This window comes from Oratosquilla oratoria, chromosome 9 (assembly GCF_046742065.1).
Source record: "Oratosquilla oratoria isolate Oo_2021 chromosome 9, ASM4674206v1, whole genome shotgun sequence".
NCBI classification, from domain to species: Eukaryota; Metazoa; Arthropoda; class Malacostraca; order Stomatopoda; family Squillidae; genus Oratosquilla; species Oratosquilla oratoria.
Window position 1 is genome coordinate 58,827,260 of NC_134785.1, and position 23,524 is coordinate 58,850,783.

General features: G+C 36.9%; 1 protein-coding gene across 4 annotated transcripts in view; it reads right to left on the reverse strand.

Annotated features, from left to right (window-relative positions):
• Nucleotides 1-23,524, reverse strand: part of LOC143028460 (uncharacterized) — a 95,750-nt gene that overhangs the window by 65,112 nt on the left and 7,114 nt on the right. For all 4 annotated transcript variants that reach the window (XM_076190595.1, XM_076190594.1, XM_076190592.1 and 1 more), the window contains exons 2-3: nt 18,747-18,801; nt 3,070-3,193 (exon numbers count right to left, since the gene is read on the reverse strand). In XM_076190595.1, coding sequence (XP_076046710.1) covers nt 3,070-3,193; nt 18,747-18,759 — 137 coding nt within the window. In that variant the 5' untranslated portion in view covers nt 18,760-18,801. The remainder of the gene's footprint in view (nt 1-3,069; nt 3,194-18,746; nt 18,802-23,524) is intronic.

Genomic DNA, 23,524 nt, shown 5'->3' on the forward strand with positions numbered 1-23,524 from the left:
AGAAAAAACAGGAGAGGAGGAAATGGAGGAGAGGAGGAGGAGACTACAGGGAGCATTAGGAGGAGGAGACTACAGGGAGTATTAGGAGGAGGAGGAGGAGGAGGAGGAGGAGGAGGAGGAGAAAGAAGAGAGAGGAGAAGGAGAGAGGAGAAGAAGAGAGGAGAGGGAGAGAGGAGAAGAGAAAAGAAGAGGATAAGAGATGGGGAGAGAGGGAGAGAGAAGAGAAAAGAAGATAAGAGATGGGGAGAGAGGGAGAGTAGGAGACAGGAGGAGAAGGAGGAAGAGGAGAAAACAGAGATGAGGAGAGGTGATGAAGACAGAGGAGGAGAGAGGAAGAGGAGAGAGAAGGAGAAGGGTTGAGGAAGAGAACAGAGGAGGAGAAGGGGTGACAAAGAGAGAGGAGGAGAGAGAAGAGAGGAAGAGGAGAGGGGAGGAGGAGGAGAGAGAAGAGAGAGGAATAGGAGAGAGAGGTAGGAGAGAAGTAGAGAGGAGGAGGAGAGAGAAGAAAGAGAGGAGGAGGAGAGAGAAGAAAGAGAGGAAGAGGAGGAGGAGGAGGAGAGAGAAGAGAGAGGAAAAGGAGAGAGAAGTAGGAGAGAAGTAGAGAGGAGGAGGAGAGAAGAGGAGGAGAGAGGAGGAGGAGAAAGGAGGAGATCCAATTTTGACATGTAGCCAAGAATGAGAAACAAAGTTCAATAACAAAAAATGAAAACTACTGGAAATGGGCAACAGTGGCACAATGCAATCCTTAAACTATTCCTTGGGAAGCGAACACATTACGAAAGCAAAGAGGAGAAAGACTTGGGAGTGTTGACAAAAGACAACCTGTCACCTGACAGACACATCAACAGGATTGTGAGAGAGACACATGGACTACTGCAGAATATTAAAATGGTGTTCCATTATATGGATGAAAAAGCTCATTGAAACCATGATATGTCCAAGACTGGAATATGCATCAGTGGTATGGTCCCCACACAGAGTGAAGGATATGAGCAAGATTGAGAGAATACAAAGGGCAGCAACCAAACTGGTCCCCAGCCTGGCAGATAAACCATATGAGGAGAGACTAAAAGCAGTGGGTCTGCCAACTTTGAAAGATCGAAGAGAAAGAGGTGACATGATTACAGTGTTCAGGTCACTAAAGGGGATAGGTTGCATTGATAGAAGATACCTCCTGATTAACCACTTTGGTACAATGAGACCTACGTAGGTGTCATGAGGCACGAGTGAGTACACGAGGATGCCAGCATCAGTGTCTTGATTATATATTTTTTTGTAGTTGTACATGAGTTATCCCCTGATTCTGTGAATTTGTTTGATCTTGTTTTGTGTGTTTATTATTACTCAGAGTAAAAGAGAACAAGTAATACAGCACTGACTTTATATTTTATAATGTCAGTAGTGTAATGCATCGTACATATGGCACCCAATACTATGGGCGAGAATTTTACTTGTACTGAAGTGGATAAAGATGCTTTAAGAGGTTATGGAAGTAAATCAAGAAAGACCACTCATTGATAGGGTGAGAAGAGATACAGTTTTCCATATAGATGTATAAATATGGTGAATAGATTAGGTGATATAGCCCAAGCTCAAACAATGCAAGAGTTTAAATCTAAATATAATTGGAAATCAAAGGTATAGGTTAAGTTGGAACAATACATGAATTTGAGTCTAGGTATGTTAGAAAATTAGAGAATAGGAGACAAAACCCAACAAACATTGCTCCTTTCCTGTATACTACAATTAAGTAAATGCATACGACTCACCATATGGAAGAGGTTAATGATCTGAATAATGTAATCATATCACTTCTTTCTCTGACATTTTAAAACTGGCAGATCCAGTGCATTTAGTCTTTCCTCATATCTATTCACCTAGTTGTATTTACCGTGCTGTATTATACGGAAAAGGAGCTATGCTCGTAGTGACCCATCTCTGTATCTTTCAGCATCAAGTTTGTTCTTAAATTCTTGAATAGTAATTGCAAACACTGTTGCCTCATCTAATTTATTCCAGATATCCACCACTCCATGTGGGAAGCTATTCTTTTTCAGATCTCTTCTATAATTATCTTTTTTGAGTTTCTTTTCATGTCCTCTTGTTTTTCTCTTCTCCCACTTCAATAAATTATCTCTATCTAGGACTTCCATTCCTTTCATGATTCTGTAAATAGTCAGTAGATCTCTTTCTCTTCATTGTTCCAGGGTTGGTAGTTCCAATTTGGACAATCTTTGTCTCTTCTATCATTAGCCTCACTACATTTTTTTTATTGTACCAGTATTTTATGTATATCCTTTCTTGCTTCTTTTTTTATATGTATTTATTTATCCCCTCATTGTAAATTTTATTTAATGTTCCACTTCTCTTCCATCTTGTTTCTTCATTTGAGAAGTTTTCCCAATTTGCATTTTGAAAGAATTTTCTGAGTTTCTCAAAATCTGTTTTGTTGTACATTAGTCTTCCTTTTCTGTTCTCATTTCTTCTCAAATCAATTTGTTCTTTTAGTATAAACTCTATTAGTAAGTGGTCACTCTTCCCAATTGGTGTTTTGTATTCTATTCTGTCCACAATTTCAGGCTCTGATGTATTAAATCCAGTCTCAACTGTTCCTCATCATTGCTATATCTGGTATTTTTCTTTACCCATTGAGTCATTGTGTATTCAATTGTCATATCTAATAGTATGTTTCCCCACAGGTCCTCTCCACCTTTCACTGTCATTTCTTCCCAATATATTTCTTTTGAATTAAAGTCACTCAAAATGACTATATTTCCTCTTTCTTTCTGTAAATCAGTGTCTCCCATGCTGGGAACTAGTTTGGCTGCTACCCTTTTTGTTATCTCAATCTTGCTTATATCCTGTCTGTTTGGGAACCACATCATTGACACATGTTCTAGTTTTAGACTTATCAGAGTGTACTTACCTAATTGTAGCATACAGGAAAGGAGCAATGCTCATTGTGTCCTATCTCTTACTATCCATTTTTTTTTCATACCTAGCCTCAAATCAAGTGTAAGAGAAATAAAAACAACAAATAATGGCTACAATGATGTAATCCATTCATACCTGTGCACATCAGTAGCAAGCTGGAGGCTGAGCTTGGATTGTATGTGTTTGGCATCTCGCTCATACTTGAGATGGAGTGCAGAGGTTGGTGGCAGAGCAGGGAGTCGAGTACGGCGCCTTACAGCTACAAAATATCATTCTATAAACCATATATTCATTCTGCATTAATCAAGATATGTAATGATGTCACTAAATTAACCCTATAAATTTCAATCTGCTTAACAAAATTGTAACTATGCGAGGCATAATTTGAAATAAATTTCTATTCTTAAAATATGAGTCTATTATGGTAATATTTTCTCTTATTTCAATAATGTATTGAGGAATATATATATATACATATATTTATATATATATATATATATATATATATATATATATATACATATATATACATACATATATGAATAGATATATGTTATATATATACATATATATATATATATATATATATATATATATATATATATATAATAGATAATAATAATAAATAATAATAATAGATGTTCCTGTAAGTTTTACTAACAAGAAACCCAGAATAGTTGGCAATGAAAACTGGGCCCTCATATAAATCTCTGGGATGAAACAATAATGTGCTGCCTGTACTGTATTTGTGTAATTCTATTTCCAGGTCACCATTTCATTGCCGATAACCACTTCTATCCTTGGGAACAATATCATGCCAAAGAGGTTGAGTTTGAGGTGAAAAAAAGGAAACATTTACCGGGTAACCAAGTTAGCTGAAAGAAGGGATATTATTTGTTAAAGAATATAAGAATTCTTTTCTGAGTAATGGTCATTCTCCAGTCATAAAAGAATACTGTATGACTGGTCTGTAGGAGTGTCAGTAAAGCTACTAAAGTACTGAATACATAAAAGTTATTTACACAATATCCCAGTTAGATGGGTCTATGTCACCAGCTAGTAGTAGAAGTAGGGTAGTAGTTGCCATTTTTCAGCTCTCCTTATATGAAAAGAGGGAGGAAAACAGTCAAAGATGAGAGCTTGGACCTTATATAGAAACCAAGTACCCTCAGGACCTCCAAATGGAGGTTAGGATGTTTATAAGTTCTGAAAATGGGTGGAAGGGATTTGGTTCTCTCTGAAGTCCATCTTTCAGAACCACTGGGAAAAATGGTTACATGTGGCCCTCCTTACCTATGAGTGTTAGGGGACCAAAGCACTCATGAATATGGAATATTTGTGAATGTTTGGTGCACACATTATACTTCCACACATACGATATACTACAATGTAAGTGCATAGGTAACCTATAAATCCAGTAATATTCCATTATACACATAATACATCCTAAAATACATTAAATCATCATGAAAAAACATTCAGTGGAAAACTTATTAAGGCTTAATATTACTGATAAAATCTACACACATGTCTAAAGGATGTGAAGAAATACAGTTTTCCATATAGATGTATATGTGAATAGCTTAAAACATGATATAGCCCAAGCTCAAAACATACACGAGTTCAAATCTAAATATGATAACTGGAAATCAAGGATATAGATTAAGTTGGAACTGTACATGTATCTGAGTCTAGGTAGGTTAGAAAATTAGAGAATAAGAGATGGGACTCAATGAGCGTTGCTCCTTTCTTGTATACTATAATTAGGTAAATACACACACACAGTATCAATGACCAGCACAATAGATCACTAAGACAAAACACCCTTCAGATCATACAAAACAAAGACCTAAAGGTAATTATAGGCTGCACATATACAACACCTACAGATCATTTACACCATAAAACAAAAGTCCTTAAAGTCAAAGATCATCTTGATATGAGAGGCACACAAGCACTTGCCACAGCCACCACAAAGCATACCCACTGCACTACATAGCAGAACACCTACACACACCAAGAAACATCAAAACAACATCCAGATACCTATATTACACACAAATACTCTCTTCTCTCCCACCACAATTACCAGACACCAGCCTCCAGTAACATCCAACATCCATAATCATATTGCTCATTGCTCCATCAATAAACTGAGAGAATAAAATACTAAATACCAGACCCCCTGATATCCATCCCTCTGAATCCTCTTTCCTCTGAAAGAACAGAATCCACCTGGCCAGACTATGGTGCTGCCACCATCCACCCTTTCTAAGCTACCAAAAGAGACTGGACAATAGCATCACAGATAGTCCAGGAAGCAACACTTCACCCCATTTTATACAACACATTATGGAAGACTGCATTGTACACAATCATGCATGCCAACAACATAATATGCACTCTATAAAGAATTTGTGGGAAAACCAGGCAGCCCAGGAAACAACAACAACAACTGCAAAAGTCCATCTTTAAACTTCTCCTTTGAAAGTGAATCCATTACAAAAGCAAAAGAGGAGAAAAATTTAAGTGTTGATAAAAGATTACCTGTCAGACATATCAGCAGGACTGTTGGGAGAGATATATGGACTACTGTGGAGCATAACCCCTAGAATATGATGACACCTACATAGGCCTCATGAGGCATGAGTGGGTGTTCTGATTACAGTATATCTATTTTGTATTTGTAGCTGAGTGACCCACATATTCTGTAAACAGGCTTGATTACATTTTCTGTGGTGATAAACATTCAGGGTGAAAGAGAATGAGTATAACAGCTGTAACTTCATATTTCATAATATGCATATTGTGATGCATCATCGTACATCAGGCAACCTAATGTGTGTGTGAGTATTCAACTCATACTGAATAAGTTAAAAAATTCACTATATGAATGAAGAGATGATTAAAAAAAAATTCCTCATTCTCCATTTTATGTATTTATCACTAATGTGAAATTACTCTATTCATTTTGGTCACTTGATAAACACAGTTCCCTATCCTGTACATAAATACAAAGTTTGATAATTTCTTCAAATTTATTGAAAAAGCGCTGCACATCACAGCTCGTTTCTAACCGTCCATTCCAGCCTGTGGTACGTACGTGTGTATTTACCTAGTTGTATTATACGGGAAGATAGTTATGCTCATAGTGACCTGTCTTTGTATCTTCTGTGTGTATTTACCTAGTTGTATTATACGGGAAGAGAGCTATGCTCGTAGTGACCCATCTTTGTATCTTTCAGCATCAAGTTTCTTAAATTCATGTATAGTTTTTGCACACACTGTTGCCTCATCCAATTTGTTCCAGATATCTACTACTCTGTGTGGGAAACCATTCTTTCTCAGATCTCTTCTATAACTCTCCTTTTTGAGTTTCTATTAATGTCCTCTTTTTTTTTTTCTCTCATCCTACTTTATTAAATCATCTCTGTTAAGGATTTCCATCCCTTTCATAATTCTGTAAATGGTCAGTAGATCTCCTCTTCCTCTTCATTGTTCCAGGGTTGGTAGTTCCAATTTGGACAATCTTTGTTCGTATGTGAATTTACAGAGTATTGGTGCCATCTTTTTCATTACTGATTTCTTTATATTCTTTTTAGTACTGGGTGTCCATCATGTCACAGCATACTCCAATCTTGGTCTTATCAGTGTAACTAATATTTTCTTTACCATTTCCTCATCTAAGTAGTCAAATGCCACTTTCATTGCTCTTGCTAAATTGAAGGTTTCTCCAACTATTTTCTTGATATGCTTGTCTGGTGACATGTCTTTGCTGATAATTACTTCTAGGTCCCTCTCTGAGCTAACTTTTTTAACTTCCTTTGTACCAATTTTATATTGTCCTGATATTCTATTTTTACTTTTTCCAAACTTCAATATACTACATTTCTTGATAAAGATAACTTCCCACTTTTGACTCCATTTCCAGACTTTATCCAGGACTTTCTGTAGTGATTCACAGTCTTCCTCTGTACTTATTTTCTTTAGTAGTTTTCCATCATCTGCAAAGAAGTTCATATAACATTCCATACCTTCATCCATGTCATTTATATATATGGCAAACATTAATTATCAGAGCCAATCAGAACCTTGTGGGACTCCACTTATCATTACTTCCCAGGTCAAGTTTTGTCACTAAGTACCACCCTCATTTTTTTTCCCATTCAAGAAATCTTCCATCCATTTCAATAGTGTTCCTTGTACACCTATTGTTTCAATTTTTCTTAGTAGATTTTTGTGTGATACTTTATCAAATGCTTTTTATAGCTCTAGGAAAGCACAATCCACCCATCCATCCCTTTCTTGCATTATTTCTATTAGCCTTAAGTAAAAGCAAATCAAGTTAGTGGCACATATCTTCCATGTCTAAATCCAAATTATTTTGGATTCAGTACACTATTTTTCTTCCAGATGTTTAATCCATCTACTTTTGATAACTTTTTCTTTTTCACAAATTTTTGCTATTGTACTTGTAAGAGAGACCAGTTTATAGTTAGCTGGATTTTCCTTGTCCCCTCCTTTCTATATTGGTACAATGTTTGCATTTTTCCAATCTTGTGGTACCTTTCCTTCTTTGAGTGAGTAATCAATTATCTTACATATTTTGTCCGTTAGTTCATCTATACATTCTTTTTAATATCCAATTTACAATTCCATCTGGGCCGTGTGATTTTCTAATGTCAAGGTTTTTTATTTGGTCCCTTATTTCCTTCTGTATCACATTTATTTCTTTCATTGGGGGGAGGAGGGGATCTTTCTCTCTGTCCTTCATCCCAATTTTGTGTAATTTCAATTGTGAATACAGATTTAAAATGTTTGTTCATAATTTCATCCATTTCTACATCTTCTACATATTCATTATCCCCTTGACGCAGTTTTACTATTTCTTGTTTATCTTTTAGTTTATTATTCACATACCTGTAGAATAGTTTAGATTGGTCCTTGTTTTTTCTATTATTCTTTTCCATAGTTTTTTTTTCTTCCCCATGTATTTTTACATATTTCTTATTTTGATATATATTTGTCACTTGTTTTTTTTCTCTTTTTCCATCTTTTCCAAGCTCTGTCTCTTCTATCTTTAGCCTCCATTTTTTGTTGTAACAACACTTAATGTACACCCTTTCTTGGTTCTGCTTTGGTTCATATTAGTCTATTCCCTCATTATAAATTTCTTTTAATATGTTCCATTTCTCTTCCATCTTTGTTTCTTCATTTAATAAGTTCTCCCAATTTATATTTTGAAAGAATTTTCTGAGTTTCTCAAAATCTGTTTTGTTGTACATTAGTCTTCCTTTTCTATGTTTCTCATTTCTTCTTAAATCAACTTGTTTTTATAGTTCAAACTCTATCAGTATGTGGTCACTCTTCCCAATTGGTATCTTGTATTCCATTTTATCCATAATTTCAGGCTCTGATGTGAATACTAAATCTGGACTTGATGGTTCTTCACTGTTTCTATATTTGGTATTTTCCTTTGCCCATTGAGTCATTGTGTATTTAATGGTCATATCCAGTAATATATTTCCCCAAAGGTCATCTCCACCTTTCACTGTCATTTTTTTTTCAATATATTTCTTTTGAGTTAAAGTCACCCATAATTACTATGTTTCCTCCTCCTTTCAGTAATTCAATTAGTGCATGCTTTGTGTCTTCCAACATTTTGGAATGATCACTCTCTGTCCAAGACTGTGTTTTGGGGGGCATATATTACTACAAATTTTTTATACTTTTCATGTCACTGTTTTCAACTTTTATCATAATCAATTCCACATTATTTTTTCCTGCTGTTATATTTGTCACATTTAAGCCTTAGTCAAAAACATGACTCTTCCATTCTATTTCTCCTTTTATTTTTCATCCAATGGTTGTATAGACCTTGTCCCACAGTATTTGGTGGTAGTGGACCTTTTAATTTCGTCTCTACAATTCCCATTATGTCTGGTTTCTATACTGCTATATAGTTGTTTAATTCATTTAGTCCTGTAATCATGCTATCTATTTTGGTATATGTTGATTTTTATTTTTTCCTTTCTCCTTTTTTGTTTATTACATTTCCTTTTTTTGATATACCATTTCCTCAGCTTCTCAAAAAAAAAAACTTGATTCATTTCAGTCTCCGTTCTTCTCTCGTTTTTTTAATTTGCTTTACTTCTAAGTGTGTATTTACCTAGTTGTATCTTACGGAAAGGGGAGCTATGCTCATGGTGTCCTGCCTTTGTATCTCATAGTGTCTAGTTTGCTCTTAAATTCATGTATGGTTTTTGCACACACTACTGTTTTGTCTAGTTTGTTCCAAGTATCCACCACTCTGTGTGGAAAATAACCAATCTCTTCATATGACAAGTTTGAAAGTGCTGAGGCCATTTTCGTGGTTGCTCTCTGGATTCTTTCAATTTTCCTTATATTCTTTTTGGTACTGGGTGACCATAATGTCGCAGCATACTCCAGTCTAGGCCTTATTAGTGTGACTAATATTTTTTCAATAATTTCTTTGTCCAAATAGGTAAATGCCACTTTTATTGATCTTACCAAGTTATAGGATTCTCCAACAATTTTGTTTATTTGTTTATCAGAGGACAAGTTGTTTGAGATAATTAATCCCAGGTTTTTGTTTTTTTTCAGATCCCACTTTCTTTACCTCCTAACTGGGTGTGTGTTTTTACCTAGTTGTATTTACCTAGTTGTATTTACCTAGTTGTATTTACCTAGTTGTATTTACCTAGTTGTATTATACGGGAAGAGAGCTATGCTTGTAGTGACCTGTTTTTGTATCATTCTCCATCAAGATTGTTCTTAAATTCTTGTATAGTTTTTGCACACACTATTGCTTCATCCAATTTGTTCCAGATATCTACTACTCTATGAGAAACTATTCTTTTTTAGATCTCTTCTATAACTATCCTTTTTGAGTTTCTTTTCATGACCTCTTGTGTTTTTCTTATCCCACTTTAATAAATCATCTCTGCTGAGGACTTCCATCCATTTCATTATTCTGTAAATGGTCAGTAGATCTCCTCTTTCTCTTCTTTGTTCCAGGGTTGGTAGTTCCAATTTGGACAATATTTGTTCATATGTCAATTTACAGAGTGTTGGTGCCATCTTTGTTGTTACATTTTGGATTCTTTCTAATTTCTTTATATTCTTTTTAGTACATAGTGTCGCAGTGTACTCCAATCTTGGTCTTATCAGTGTAACTAATATTTTCTTTACCATTTCCTCATCCAAGTGGTCAAATGCCACTTTCATTGATCTTGCTAAATTGAAGGTTTCTCTGACTATTTTGTTGATCTGCTTATCTGGTGACATGTCTTTGCTGATAATTACTTCTAAGTCCCTTTTTGAGTTAACTTTTTTAACTTCCATTGTACCAATCTTATATTGTCCTGATATTCTATTTTACTTTTTCCAAACTCTGTTATACATTTCTTGATACTGAAGTTCACTTCCCACTTTTGACTCCATTTCCAGACTTTATCCAGGACTTTCTGTAGTGATTCACAGTCTTCCTCTGTACTTACCTTCTTTAGTAATTTTCCATCATCTGCAAAGAAGTTCATATAACATTCCACACCTTCATCCATGTCATTTATATATATGGCAAACATTATTGGAGCCAATACAGAACCTTGTGGGACTCCACTTATCATTACTTCCCAGGTCAAGTTTTTGTCACTAAGTACAACCCTCATTTTTCTCCCGTTCAAGAAATCTTCCATCCATTTCAATAATTTTCCTTGAACACCACCTATTGATTCAATTTTTCTTAGTAGCTTTTTTTGTGGTACTTTATCAAATGCTTTTTGTAGATCTAGGAAAGCACAATCCGCTCATCCATCCCTTTTTTACATTATTTCTATTAGTCTCGAGTAAAGGCAAATAAAGTTAGTGGCACATATCTTCCATGTTTAAATCCAAATTGTGTTGGATTCAGTATACAGACGCTCCTCTATTTATGTTCATTCATTTTACGTTTTTTCGATTTTACGTTTGAACTGATGGTAAAAAAAAAATTGTAAATTTTGTTTTTTGAGTGAATTTTTTAGTTTATCGCGCTCTCCGTAGTTCAAACAATACTTGCGCACGGCGCTGCGTCCATTGTTTACATTGCGCAGATGACAAACTGAAAATGCCTTGCCTCCTCCTCCACCATCTCAATTTATGTTGCTTGAATTTAATCTATTTGAAATTAATGTTATTATTTTACAATGTTATGTGTTTGATTAATGATTTAGGGGTGTTTTATAGGATACGGTAATAGAATTTACCGATGTGTAGTACAGTAACAACTTACACTCATTTTCAACTTATGTTCGGCCGTTCGGAACGTAACTAAAACGTAAGTAGAGGAGCGTCTGTATTACTTTCTTCCAGATATTTAATCCATCCACTTGATAACTTTTTCATATACTTTTCTATTGTGCTTATAAGGGAGACTGGTCTATAATTAGGTGGATTTTCCTTGTCCCCTCCTTTATATATTGGTACAGTATTTCAATATTTGCATTTGTGTATTTACCTAGTTGTATTTTACGGGAAGAGAGCTATGCTTGTAGTGACCCGCTTTTGTATCTTTCCACATGCAGTTTGTTCTTAAAATCTTGTGTAGTTTTAGCACTCACTGTTTCCTTATTCAGTTTCTTCCAGATATCTATCACTCTATGTGGAAAGCTATTCTTTTTCAGATCTCTTCTGTAACTGTCCTTAAGTTTCTAGGGTCAGTAACTCTAGTTTTGACAATCTCTCTTTGTATGACAGTTCTACAAGTGGGGGGACACCTTCATAGTTGCTCTTTGGATTCTTTCAATTTTTTCCTTATGTAATTTTTGGTACTGGGTGACCAACTGACCATAGTGTCACTGCCTACTCCAGTTTTGGTCTTATCAGTGTGACTGGTACTTACTTCACCATTTCTTTGTCCAAGTAAGTAAAAGCCACCTTTATTGCTCTTAGTAAGTTTTAGGTTTCTCCAACAATTTTGTTTATCTGTTTATCAGGGGACATCTCATTTGTGATGATTATTCCCAGGTCTTTTTCAAATCCCATTTTCTTTACTTCCTTTTCACCAATTTCATATTGTTCTGATATCCTGTTTTTACTTTTCATAATTCCATTATACTACATTTCTTAATATTGAAGTCCACTTCCCAATTCTGACTCCATTCCCAAAGTTTGTTCAGATCTCTCTGCAGTGACTCTCAGTCTATTTCAGTGCTCACTTTTCTCAACAAATTTTTATCATCAGCAAAGAAGCTCATGTAACTGTCCACACCATCGTTCATGTCATTCACATAAATAGTAAACATTATTGGAGCCAGTACCAATCCCTGTGGAATCTCACTAATCACCTCTTCCCAAGTAGAGCCCTTATTTTTCTTCCATGCAAGAAATCCTCCATCCCTCCTATAGTTTTCAGTTTTCCTAATAGTTTTCTATTTGGCACTTTATCAAAAGCTTTATGTAGATCTATTAAAGCACAATCAGACCATCCATCCCTTTCCTGTATTATATCTAATAGTCTTGAGTAAAAACAGATCAGATTTGTGGCACATGAATCCAAACTGTCTCAGGTTTAGTATGTTGTTCTCCTCCAGATGTTTTGTCCATCTATTTTTGATAACTTTTTCACAAATACAGTACTTGTAAGGAAAACCAGTCTGTAATTTGTTGGGTCTTCCTTGTTTCCTCCTTTATATATTAGTATGATGTTGGCATTTTTTTAGTCTTCTGATATTTTTCCTTCCTTAAGCAAACATCTTATATTATATATATTTTCCCTATAAATTCTTCTTTACATTCCTTTAGTATCCAGTTTGCAATTCCATCCAGGCTGTGCAAGTTCCTGACATCAAGGCTTGTTATTTAGTCCATATTTCAGCTAGTGTTGCTATTATTTCCACCATAGGGATGAATCTCACTTTGACAAAGAGTATAAGAATGCTGCCACATATTCCCATATGTATTGTAATGGGTCTAGCCTCAAGATTTCACTGCAGAACCACCATCCTATCCCCTGTAGAACAATATGGTCTATGTACCTCACCATGCCATGATGGTTTACCCTGGTTTGTTAAGGTTGTATGCATGGTGAGAATTGTATGTGAAGTGTTGTGTTTGGTAGAATTGTTGTGGCTGTGAATGAAGCCTAAAATCAATGTAATTAGCTCAATCATATTGATTAGGTGTTACCTTTGAAATGCAACACTTGCATAGTGCATCTCTGCAGTGAGGTTGAGAATCCACTAAAGCAAGCCTTGAACAAACCTAATTATTCCCTAGATCAAAACTTAGTTTCCTGCATTTAAGGGAGGAATACATCCCACTGCTCCATGAGGGCCCCTTGTGTGTTGTAAAAGGTGAACTGGGGACAGAGTGATGGAACTGGAATGAGACACCCCCCCCCCTTTTTTTCTATGAAGTGTCAAAGCATACTTGGACTTGGACACCCCTCTTACAGGGGGCAGGGGTAAAGGCCCTTTATGTATGCACATACATTCATGTATACCTTGGTAACTTATGTGTATGCATACGTAGATACATAAACCAATATTTACACATACACATAAATAGATTCCTATTTTCTAATAACTATAAATTTGAATTACCTCTAACTAGAGGAAAATCAATGGTTAGCGAAGATTGTCTAATTTATCTACAATCATTCTACAAACTACTGTGAGGCAATGTGTAAAATGAATAGTAACGGCAGCATGCCTTTAAATTTCCGAAGGGTTGGAAAGGAGATAAAATGTTACCAAGCACACTAACGGTGTATCATGAACTCTGATTGCAAAAATTTACAACAGTAATAGAGTTCATACCTAACGTGAAAGAACCGAGTTATATAAAAAAATTAATAGTACATATCTATTGAGAAAAATGTACTGCTATAGATCACTATACTGCTTGCAATTGCATCCGGTCTCAAATTTCTAATCATGTTGCAGTATCTGACCATAAAACTGGAATGCCGAGCCACTGGTCATACTACTTACAAGTAAAAATTATAATGTCGATGAAATGGGGACTGAGCCTGTACTCACTATTGTGAAGGCCAATGGAAGATCAGAAGAGAGAAACTTTACACCCACTAATCTGTTTGATTGCTATGAAAATTTTAGTTGTAATTTCATGACTATATTTGTGCAAATATGAATATAAATTATGCACGCAAAACACAAAATAGAATTATATACTGTACAAATATGATATAGATTGGGATACACTTATTAATTCAGACTAATTTTGTGTGAACACTCAAAATTCAAGAAATATAAAGGATGGCCATATAACACTGGGTGTAAGAAATGCAGTTGGAACACAAAGAGTATATGAAAGGGTGAAAATAATGAATGATTCAAAAGTGATTAAGTATGAGGGGAAGGAAAGAAAAGATGAGGGTAAAGAAAGAAGGGGGAAGAAGGGAGGGCGGCAGGGAGGGAAGAAAAGGAGTGGGGAGGAAGGGAAGGAGAGCAGACAGGAAAAAGGGAAAATGGGAGAGAGGGAGAAGATGAGAGAACAAGGGAGAGACAGGGAGGGAATGATGGATGGAAAGTATGGAGGACATAGGTAGGAAGGGAGGGTAGGAAGAAGGAAAAGAAAAAGAGAAGAAGAGAAGGGAGGGGTAGAAAGGAAAGAGAAAGGGAGACAAAGGGAAAGAAAAAAGGAAAGAGGAAGAGAAGAAGGGAGGATAAGGGAAGGGAGAATATAGGGAAGAAAGCTGGAGTGAGGCAAATGGCTTACAAAGGAGTGGGGGAAGGGGAGTATATAAGATTATGGAGAAAAAGGAGGGTGAAGATGAGGGGAAAGGTGTGAGGAAAGGGGGAGAAAGGGAAGGTGTGTGGGGAAACAGAGATGGGTAAGGACATAGGGAAAGGGGGAAAGGTAACATTATGGAGATAGAAATGTAGTATAATAGAGTTTGCAAAAAGTAAAAAAACAAAAGAATATCAGGACAATATAAAATCAGTACAAAGGATCTGAGTCGACTGCTAACTGCATTGACTTGCTAACGCACAAGTCCTGGGTTCGAGTCCAGGGACAACTGTCAGAAATTATGTGATTAACATCGTCGTCATTGGCAATTCTATTCAGGTATTACAATGACGAAAGTCCATCAAGGATACGTTCCTGCTTCACCACTACCAATAGGTTGGCTTGGTCCTTCGTGAAATTGAGATTAGGATGGCAGTTAGTAGTCGACTCAAATCCTACGGGTGTAGCTTAACCTGGGGGTTGAAGGATTTTATAGCCTTGATAGTGTAGTTGGTAGAAACATTGACTTGCTAACATACAAGTCCTGGGTTCAAGTCTGGAGACAACTGTCAGAAATTATGTGATTGACATCGTCGTCATTGATGATTCTATTCAGGTACAGTCGAACCTCGAAAGCCCGGACTAATTGGGGGGGAAGGGTGGTCCGGTCATGCCAAATGTCCAGTCATCGAAAATATCGCCCTAACACCCGTAGATTTTCATAACAGTATACGTATAGGTAATGTATGATATGGCATAGAAACACATAAGAATAATACTCTAACACTGTAATAATAACAATACTGTAATAATAATGCTATAATACTAATAATTCTGTAATAATAACTGTAATACAGGCATGTAAATGTACTGTATATACAGTGTACTGTACTGTATTTTTTATTACGTACACTGTAAATATCGGAAGGTATGCACGCAGGACAGTGGCGGCAGCCAGGGTTGCAGCGTTTTCTACACTGCCGTGTAGAATGGGAGTGTTGCCATACCGTGGGCATACATTTTTCTCAGGTGTGTGAACACTTTCATAGCAAGATATACTTGTCAAACTTTGACAAAATGTTGGTTCTAGTTTTTTTATTCTTGAATGTATATAAGGCTCCCATGCCCTAACATATTCAGTAAGATATAAAAATTACTTTTTTATATTACTATCTCTAAAAGAAAGCTGAAACTTTAGCGTAGAATTTTTTCTACAAAGTAAAAATGCATTTTTTGGGGTATAATATTTTATAAGTAACACAATTACCAGTAAAAGTCATATTTTTATGTACCATTTATTATTTGATAACTAGTTCTATGATTTTTAAACAAAAGTTTGAGTTTTTGAACATTTTTAACAGCCCACTGATATGTAGAAAAAATTTCCTCATGTCCTTGTGCAGTTGGCACATGCCGCTATTTTACTACGTTTTGGTACAAAATTCTACAAAACTGCAGCCCTGGTGGCGGCTTGACTAGGCCGGGATTGAGTACACGTGTACGGCCGTCGCTGCCACCTACCGGACAAATAGGGAACTTTGCTTGAAAAGTACATCCTTTGTTCATTTCGACCGGTCATACGAGGGTCCGGGCATTCGAGGTCCGGGCTTTCAAGATTCGACTGTACATATATATATATATATATATATAAATGAAGGTTGTAGAAGAGAAGAAACGAGCATTCACAGATTGGTTACACATTAGGACAAGAGAATCATATAAGCACAGAGAAAAGAGAAGTAAAGCATAAGATAAAGGAGGCAAAGAGGAGAACAAATATGAAATGGGGTAAAAGTATGACAAATTTTTTAATGTAAAAAAAAGATGTTTTGGAAAGAAATTAAGAGAGGAAGAAAAGAAAAATCAAGTTGAGAAGAAAAGGTAAAAGGTGAAGATGGAAAGATGATAATGGAAGATAGCAGTAAGAGGAAGATGGGGAGCATACTTTAGGAAGTTGCTAAATGTGGAGAATAGGGAGAGAAAGGTAGTTGCAGTGGGAAGTGCTAAGAAAATGACAGTGAAGAATAAGGAAAATGGAGGAGAAATAAGGAAAGAGGAGATGAAAGCAGTTATTGAAGTAATGAGAAAAGGTAAGGTGGTGCAAGAGGTAAATGCATAGGTAATGGTCTGGAGATTGGAGATGATTAAAAAAAATGGAGAAAAATGGGAGATAAGATAGTTGTTGTTTCCTGATTAGATGTACATGGGAAGTGGATGGCAGCAAATTGGAAATTAATATTAGGAGAGAGAGACTGCAGGAAGTGGATAGCTTTAGATTCTTGGGTGCAAATGTGGTGGGAAAGGGAGGAGTGGAGGTGGAGGTAGAATGTAGATTGAGAGAAGCAAGTAAATGCCTTGGGGGGTTTAAAAATGTAATGAGAAATAGATATTTGGGAATGGATGCTAAGAGGAGATTGTATGAAGGGGTGACTGTCCTGACAGCACTGTATGGGGCAGAAACATTGAACATAAGAGAGAAATATTTTAAATGTGACTGAGAAGTATGGTAGGGGTTACTAGGCTGTATAGAGTGAGAAACAAGGAGGTGAGGAGGAGAGTGGGGGTGGAAAGGGAGTTGAGGGATAGGGTTGAAAGAGTATTGTGATGGTTTGGACACATGGAAAGAATGAGTGAAGAAAGCTTAGTAAATGAGGTGTGGAAGGCAGAGGTGGAGAGAGTGAATATGAGGGGGCGACCAAGGATGAGACAAATGGATGGGCTAAAAAAGGATACTGGGAAAGAGGGTAATGTCTGTTGAGGAAGGAGGGAAAAGGCAGAAGATAGGGGTGAATGGAGAATGTTTATGGATGATGCTGTGATGCATGGAAGGGAGTGGGGTAGGGGATGGCAGGCGAGAAAGTATGCGTGAATGATATTTTGATGCAGTCCAAAGCGATCTCTCCCTGTCTTCTCTTTATTTGCATGAGGGGATGGAGAAGGGGGCCGCCAATTTAATGAAGCAGCCTTGCAGTGGATATGCTGTGTATTGCTGCATTGCTTCTGACCCAGGGCAGCGGGTGAGATGCAGGGATGACCTGTCATCCAGGAGAACCAAGAAAAGAGGGAGAGGTGGTGAAAAAGAGTGGAGATGGGGATGAAATGGGTGGTAGTGGATTTATACCACTGACTTTGGCTACCTCCCTTGTAAGGGGGGAAAAGCCATTGGTATATGTGTATATGTAGCATCAAAACAACATATAATATTGTTACATACACATACCAAAAGGCCCCTTTCTCCTAATACTTGATACACACCAGAAATCATCCTATTATTAATGGAACATTATAACCTGTAGAAATGTTTGAATAAGTTTGTGGTAAAATTATATATATATATACACACTTACCAAAAGGTTTTTTCTGCTTTGTAAGGAGGGCTGGCCAAGTCAAAGCATACACCCACCTTAAGTATATATTGTGGTATGAAATGATGGAAAATTTTACATTCACAAAGAAGAATTAACAGAGAAAACAAATGGGAGAAGGGTGGGTACATACTTTGGCTGGCAACTCCTCTTGTAAGGGGGAAAGGGCCTCTATAGTGTGTGTAAATGTAAGAAGTGTTAATATTGTAAAGTTGTAGATGATTTTCACTATAAATACAAAAGAAAATTTGTATAAAAATTTGTATAAAAAATTTGTATAAAAAAAAATTGTATAAATTTCTTTTATCTGAAATTCCCCCACTCTCTCCTCTTAGAACACGAACATCCAAAACTCTTCCTACTATTCTCCTGGTTATCCATTAATGTCCTGTCTACCACCCTTCCATCCACCACCCTCTCCCATGTGTACTTCTGCTTGACTTTCTTCCTAAACATTGTATTTGCTATCATCAGCTCTCTTTCTAGACACATCTCCACCATCAACTCTCCACTACATCATCCAGGAGGAGCCAAGAAAAGAGGGAGGAAGGGGTGGTGAATGGGAGTGGAGTATGTGGGGATGAAATGGGTGGTAGTGGATTTATGCCTTTGACTTTGGCTACCTCCCTTGGAAGGGAGAAAAAGCCACTGGTATATATATGTATGCATGCAATGACAGTAGGAAATACTTACATTGCTGATCCATGGATAGGTTGGTCCATAGTCCTTTGTATGAGGCACCTCACTCCTGCAACATAAGAACAGCAATGATACATTACTAAGCTGCCTTGCTTCTGATGCAATGAAGGATTTTCAAACAGTTATTGGTTTTTGGTGTTCTTATGCACTGTATCAATATGAGACTTATTTAGTGATTTATATTTTCAATTTATGCCATAATGCTGAGGAGCAGTCACAAGCCTTTATACCCTAGGTTTTGAAAATTTTGCATACCAAGACTCAAGTATCCATTGCTATGAATTATGTTTCTGTCTGGATTCAAATAACACTTTTTTAATCATATACCCATTCAGAATATCCAAAAGTTTTTCTTGGTTTTGTTCTTGCATATTTACCTAATCAATTCGTACAATTCTCCTGTGGTTGGTAGATATGAATGTCACCCCTGTGCTCCCATGTACAGTAAAATCCCATTCTAATGAAACATCTTATGACCAAATACATTTTGTTACAATGAATATTTCAGAATAGAGTATGTCCAGTCATGGCTATTCTGTTACAGTACTCAAAAGTGTAGTTTATATACATTAATACAGGATATTAACATCTCCAAAACCAGTAACTTGAAGATTATTTGACAATCCACATCATATGACCATGGTGAATGTGCAGGGGCATGTCTGCTGACCAGTTATCACAAACACTGAATATCAAGAAATGTTGAAGAACACAAATATTTTCCTAAAGAAAAATATTGAACAAAGTAGTAACATAGTCCTTATTGGAGATTTTAATTGTGGTGAGGTCAACTGAGAGGAATGGGAGGCAAGTGGCAAAGCATATTCCTGGGGAAATACACTGTTGAGTATAACAATGGAAAACACAATGGCCCATTGGGTATAGGATGTACATACATATACCAAAGGCTTTTTCCCCCTACATGGGGTGTAGCCAAAAAGAAAAAGGCATAGAAACCACTCCCACCCATTCCATTTCCTATATATTCCATTCCCCTCCACCCTCCTCCCTCCCTCTTATCTTGGCACCTCCTGGATGATGGGTCATCCCTGCATCCTGTCCACTGCCCTGGGTCAGAAGCAGTGTCACAAAACACAGCACATCAACAGCAAGGCAACTTCATAAATTCGGCGACCCCCACCTCTCCGTCACCCCAATACAGAAAAGAAGACGAGGAGAAATCCCCTTGGGCTATGTCATTTTTTTTTTAAGGATGTGACTTGGATAAAAGGAGATGACACCCCCCACAAGATTAGATCTGTTACAAACCAAAGAGCCAGACATCATCAGTTCCTTGAACTATCTTTGCCCAATAGGAAAAAGTGACCATGTTACAACTGAATTTCAGATGGAAGATGAGGAAATAGTGCCAAGGGATCAAATCACACAGGCAAGGGAGAATCAATTTTAGGAAAACAGATTACTTGGGGTTGAGAAAATTCTTTGAAGAAACAAACTGGGAGGAATTCATGAATACCACAGAAAAAAAAAAAGTTTAGCAATGTAGAAGTGAGGGAAGTGCTCAATCTCCTGGGATCATTGGATGTGACAAAAGCCTCAGGACCTGACGGGATCTCAAACTGGATACTTAAAGAATGTAGGGAACAACTAGCGGACAAGATCCAGTCTTATTACATGTTCGTTGAAAAAGGCACTGTGACACTTGACTGGAAAAGGGCAAACATGGTGCCAATTCACAATGGTGGAGACAAGGTAACACCACTATCTTATAGGCCAGTATCACTAACCAGCACAATAGTGAAATTATGTGAAAGGATTGTGACATTGATGGACAAAATATCTTGAAAAAATTAACATTCTGACAGCCAGCCAGTTTGGTTTCATATCTGGAAGGTCGTGTGTGCCAAACCTTTTAAGCTTTTACTCGAGTGATTGATGTGCTGCAAGAAAGAGATGGGTGGATGGACTGCATGCACCTGGACCTAGAGGAGGCATTAGATAAAGTACCTCAGAGTCAACTTATGTGGAAATTGAAGCATCTTGGAGGACTGAAAGGCATACTATTGGAATGGATTAAAGACTTCATGAAAAAAAGATACATGAGGACAGTAGTAAAGGACAAGATGTCAAGCTGGAGAGCAGTAAAGAGAAGAGTTCCACAAGGCCCAGTGCTTGCACAAATAATGTTTTTTGTCTATGTTAATGACATGATGGAGGGAACAACAAGCTGTGCCAACATGTTCGCACATGATGCAAAAGTCATGAGAAGAGTGAAAAATAAAGATGGTAGAATATTGCAAAAAGATCTAGATACTATTTTTGCATGGAGCCAAGAATGGGAAACGAGGTTCAATACCAAAAAATACAAAGCACTGGAAATGGGCAATAGTGGCAAAAGGCAATCCTTAAATTATTCCTTGGGAAGTGAACACAATGTTCCCAAGAGATTGAGCATTAAATTATAGGCTGGTCTCACCGACCAGCACAATAGTGAAGTTATGTGAAAGGATTGTGAAAGATTAATGGACCAAATATCTTGAAAAGATGAGCATTCTGACAGACAGCTCTATAACAGACCAGATTTTTTGTCCATTAAATCGAGGATTCGTTGTATAGGGGTCCATTAAATGGATGGCTGAGTGTATATATTTAGATGTACATTAAATTTGAGTTAGGTGTATGATAAGATAGGGAAAGACTAGGAAGAAGTTAGTGATTTTGGCATTCCACAAGGATTATCTCAATGGTCGTTATGGTACTGCATGGGAGAAACTGTGGTTCAACTTTGCTTGGGACATACACTTTGTAATGGATTGAGACTTGCCACAAATTGATGGCCTGCATGACCCAGAGGAAGTGAATCCAAAGACCCCATGGAGACATGGAAAATCTTCAAGAAAATGATGAGTGTGTAGTGATGGAAAATACAAGGTGTGAATCCAAGAGGTTTTAGTGAAGTGTATTTGGTGACATGTGTTTATGTGGTGTATCCTGATTGTATTTCCCTAATTGTAGTACATGGGAAAGGAACACAGCTTGTTGGGTCCCATCTCCTATTCTCTAATTTTTTATCATACCTAGCCTTAAAATCATGTACAGTTTCATCTTAATCTACATCCTTGATTTCCAATTATCATATTCAGATTTGAATGTGTGTATTGTTCAAGATTGGACTATATCACCTTCTAAGCTATTCCATGTATTTGCATCTATATGGAAAACTTTATTTCTTCACATCCTTTAGACTTCTTGAAGTCTTCTCAACTTAAATCAGGAGATTTCTTCTCTCTATACAATTTATCCCTTTTAGTGACCTGAATACCGTAATCATATCACCTCTTTCTCTTTGATCTTTCAAAGTCTGCAGACCCAGTGCTTTTAGTCTTTCCTCATATGTTTTACCTGCTAGGCTGGGGACCAATTTGTGTTTTGGGGAAAGAACTGACATCAAGGGATTGAAGTTTATAATTATGAATATGGTCAGGCATGCTCCAACGAGTTGTGCCTTAAGATAAGACAGAGCAGGTAACATACCCATGCCCCCCCCCCAGTACACCTTTCCCAGTGGGTTTGCAGGTTATATCTCATCAGGAGAACATGGTAAGCAGCAGTCTGTCCAGGTGTGCATTGCTGCAGAGATGAGATTTTTGAATGAATGCATGCAAATGTGGCTCATATGATTTTTTCTTCCACAAAAGGTCAAGGACACTGGAAGCTACCCTCAAGGAGATGCAAGACAAAGTGTCTTCTTGATATATACCCTTCAAACAGCAAATCAACCTTAAGATGGAGGAGGAGGGGTGGGGCTGATGACTGGAAGTTGTAGCTGCCTTGAGCAGGATCTTGTATGATCATGTAACTGGTTTATGCCAGGAAAGTGTTGTGGGAGAATGACTGGAAAAACAACAGTGTAATACCTGCCACAGTTTCCAGTGAAGAGTGTGCTTTTGTTTCTCACTTAGTTGGAAACTATAATTGTGTTTCATGCCATGGATGCTATGGATGGGTTTTTCCCATACAAGAGGTAGTGTCCAAACAGGTGGAAAAAAAATGTTGGAACATTGATTTTTCCTAACAGCTGGTTTATTCTGTGTAAGATACTGTTTACAGCTGTGTATGTATATAAAAATAATTGTAGAATTTTTTAGTAATGGTGTGGTGAGCACAATGATTGATATATAAAGGACAGAAGTTTTGATAAAGCTCTTCTGTTGTCATAGTGGGTTGGGATGGCCCTATATAGGTGCAGTCCTGCTTATGCTTTACTCTGGGTTACAAGTTTTTTTTTTTGTTCATGGTGTATTTTTGTAATACTTACTCAAATATTTGGAAATATATCTACATACAGTATTAGGCAGTCCAGCTTATGCTGTACCCTGGATTGCAAGAAGGAGCACCAAGAAAGGAAAGATGGAATGACAAAGTCCAGGAAAACAGGATAATTTAGTACATATATTTTTTTGAGGATGTAATTATGGGTTGGGGATATTAATCAGTATCTCTAGATATGTATGGGGTGGAAGTGTATTATATGGTTATTGTATAATCATGTATGTTTTTTATTGTGGCTGTGTGTGAGATACATGCCGTCAGTCTGACCCAAGTGGCTCACAGCTGTAAGGGAGAAGGCTTAAGAAATAAAACATATTCACAGGTATAGGGAATTACTAATTATACAGTTCTTTCCATTTAACATCCTTGCTCATGCACCCGAAGAAGCTTGAGCTGAAGTGACGTTACCTACTTAATTAACATCAGATAACAATGATACTTACGATGTTATTTACTTTGACTTTAGTAAAGCATTTGAC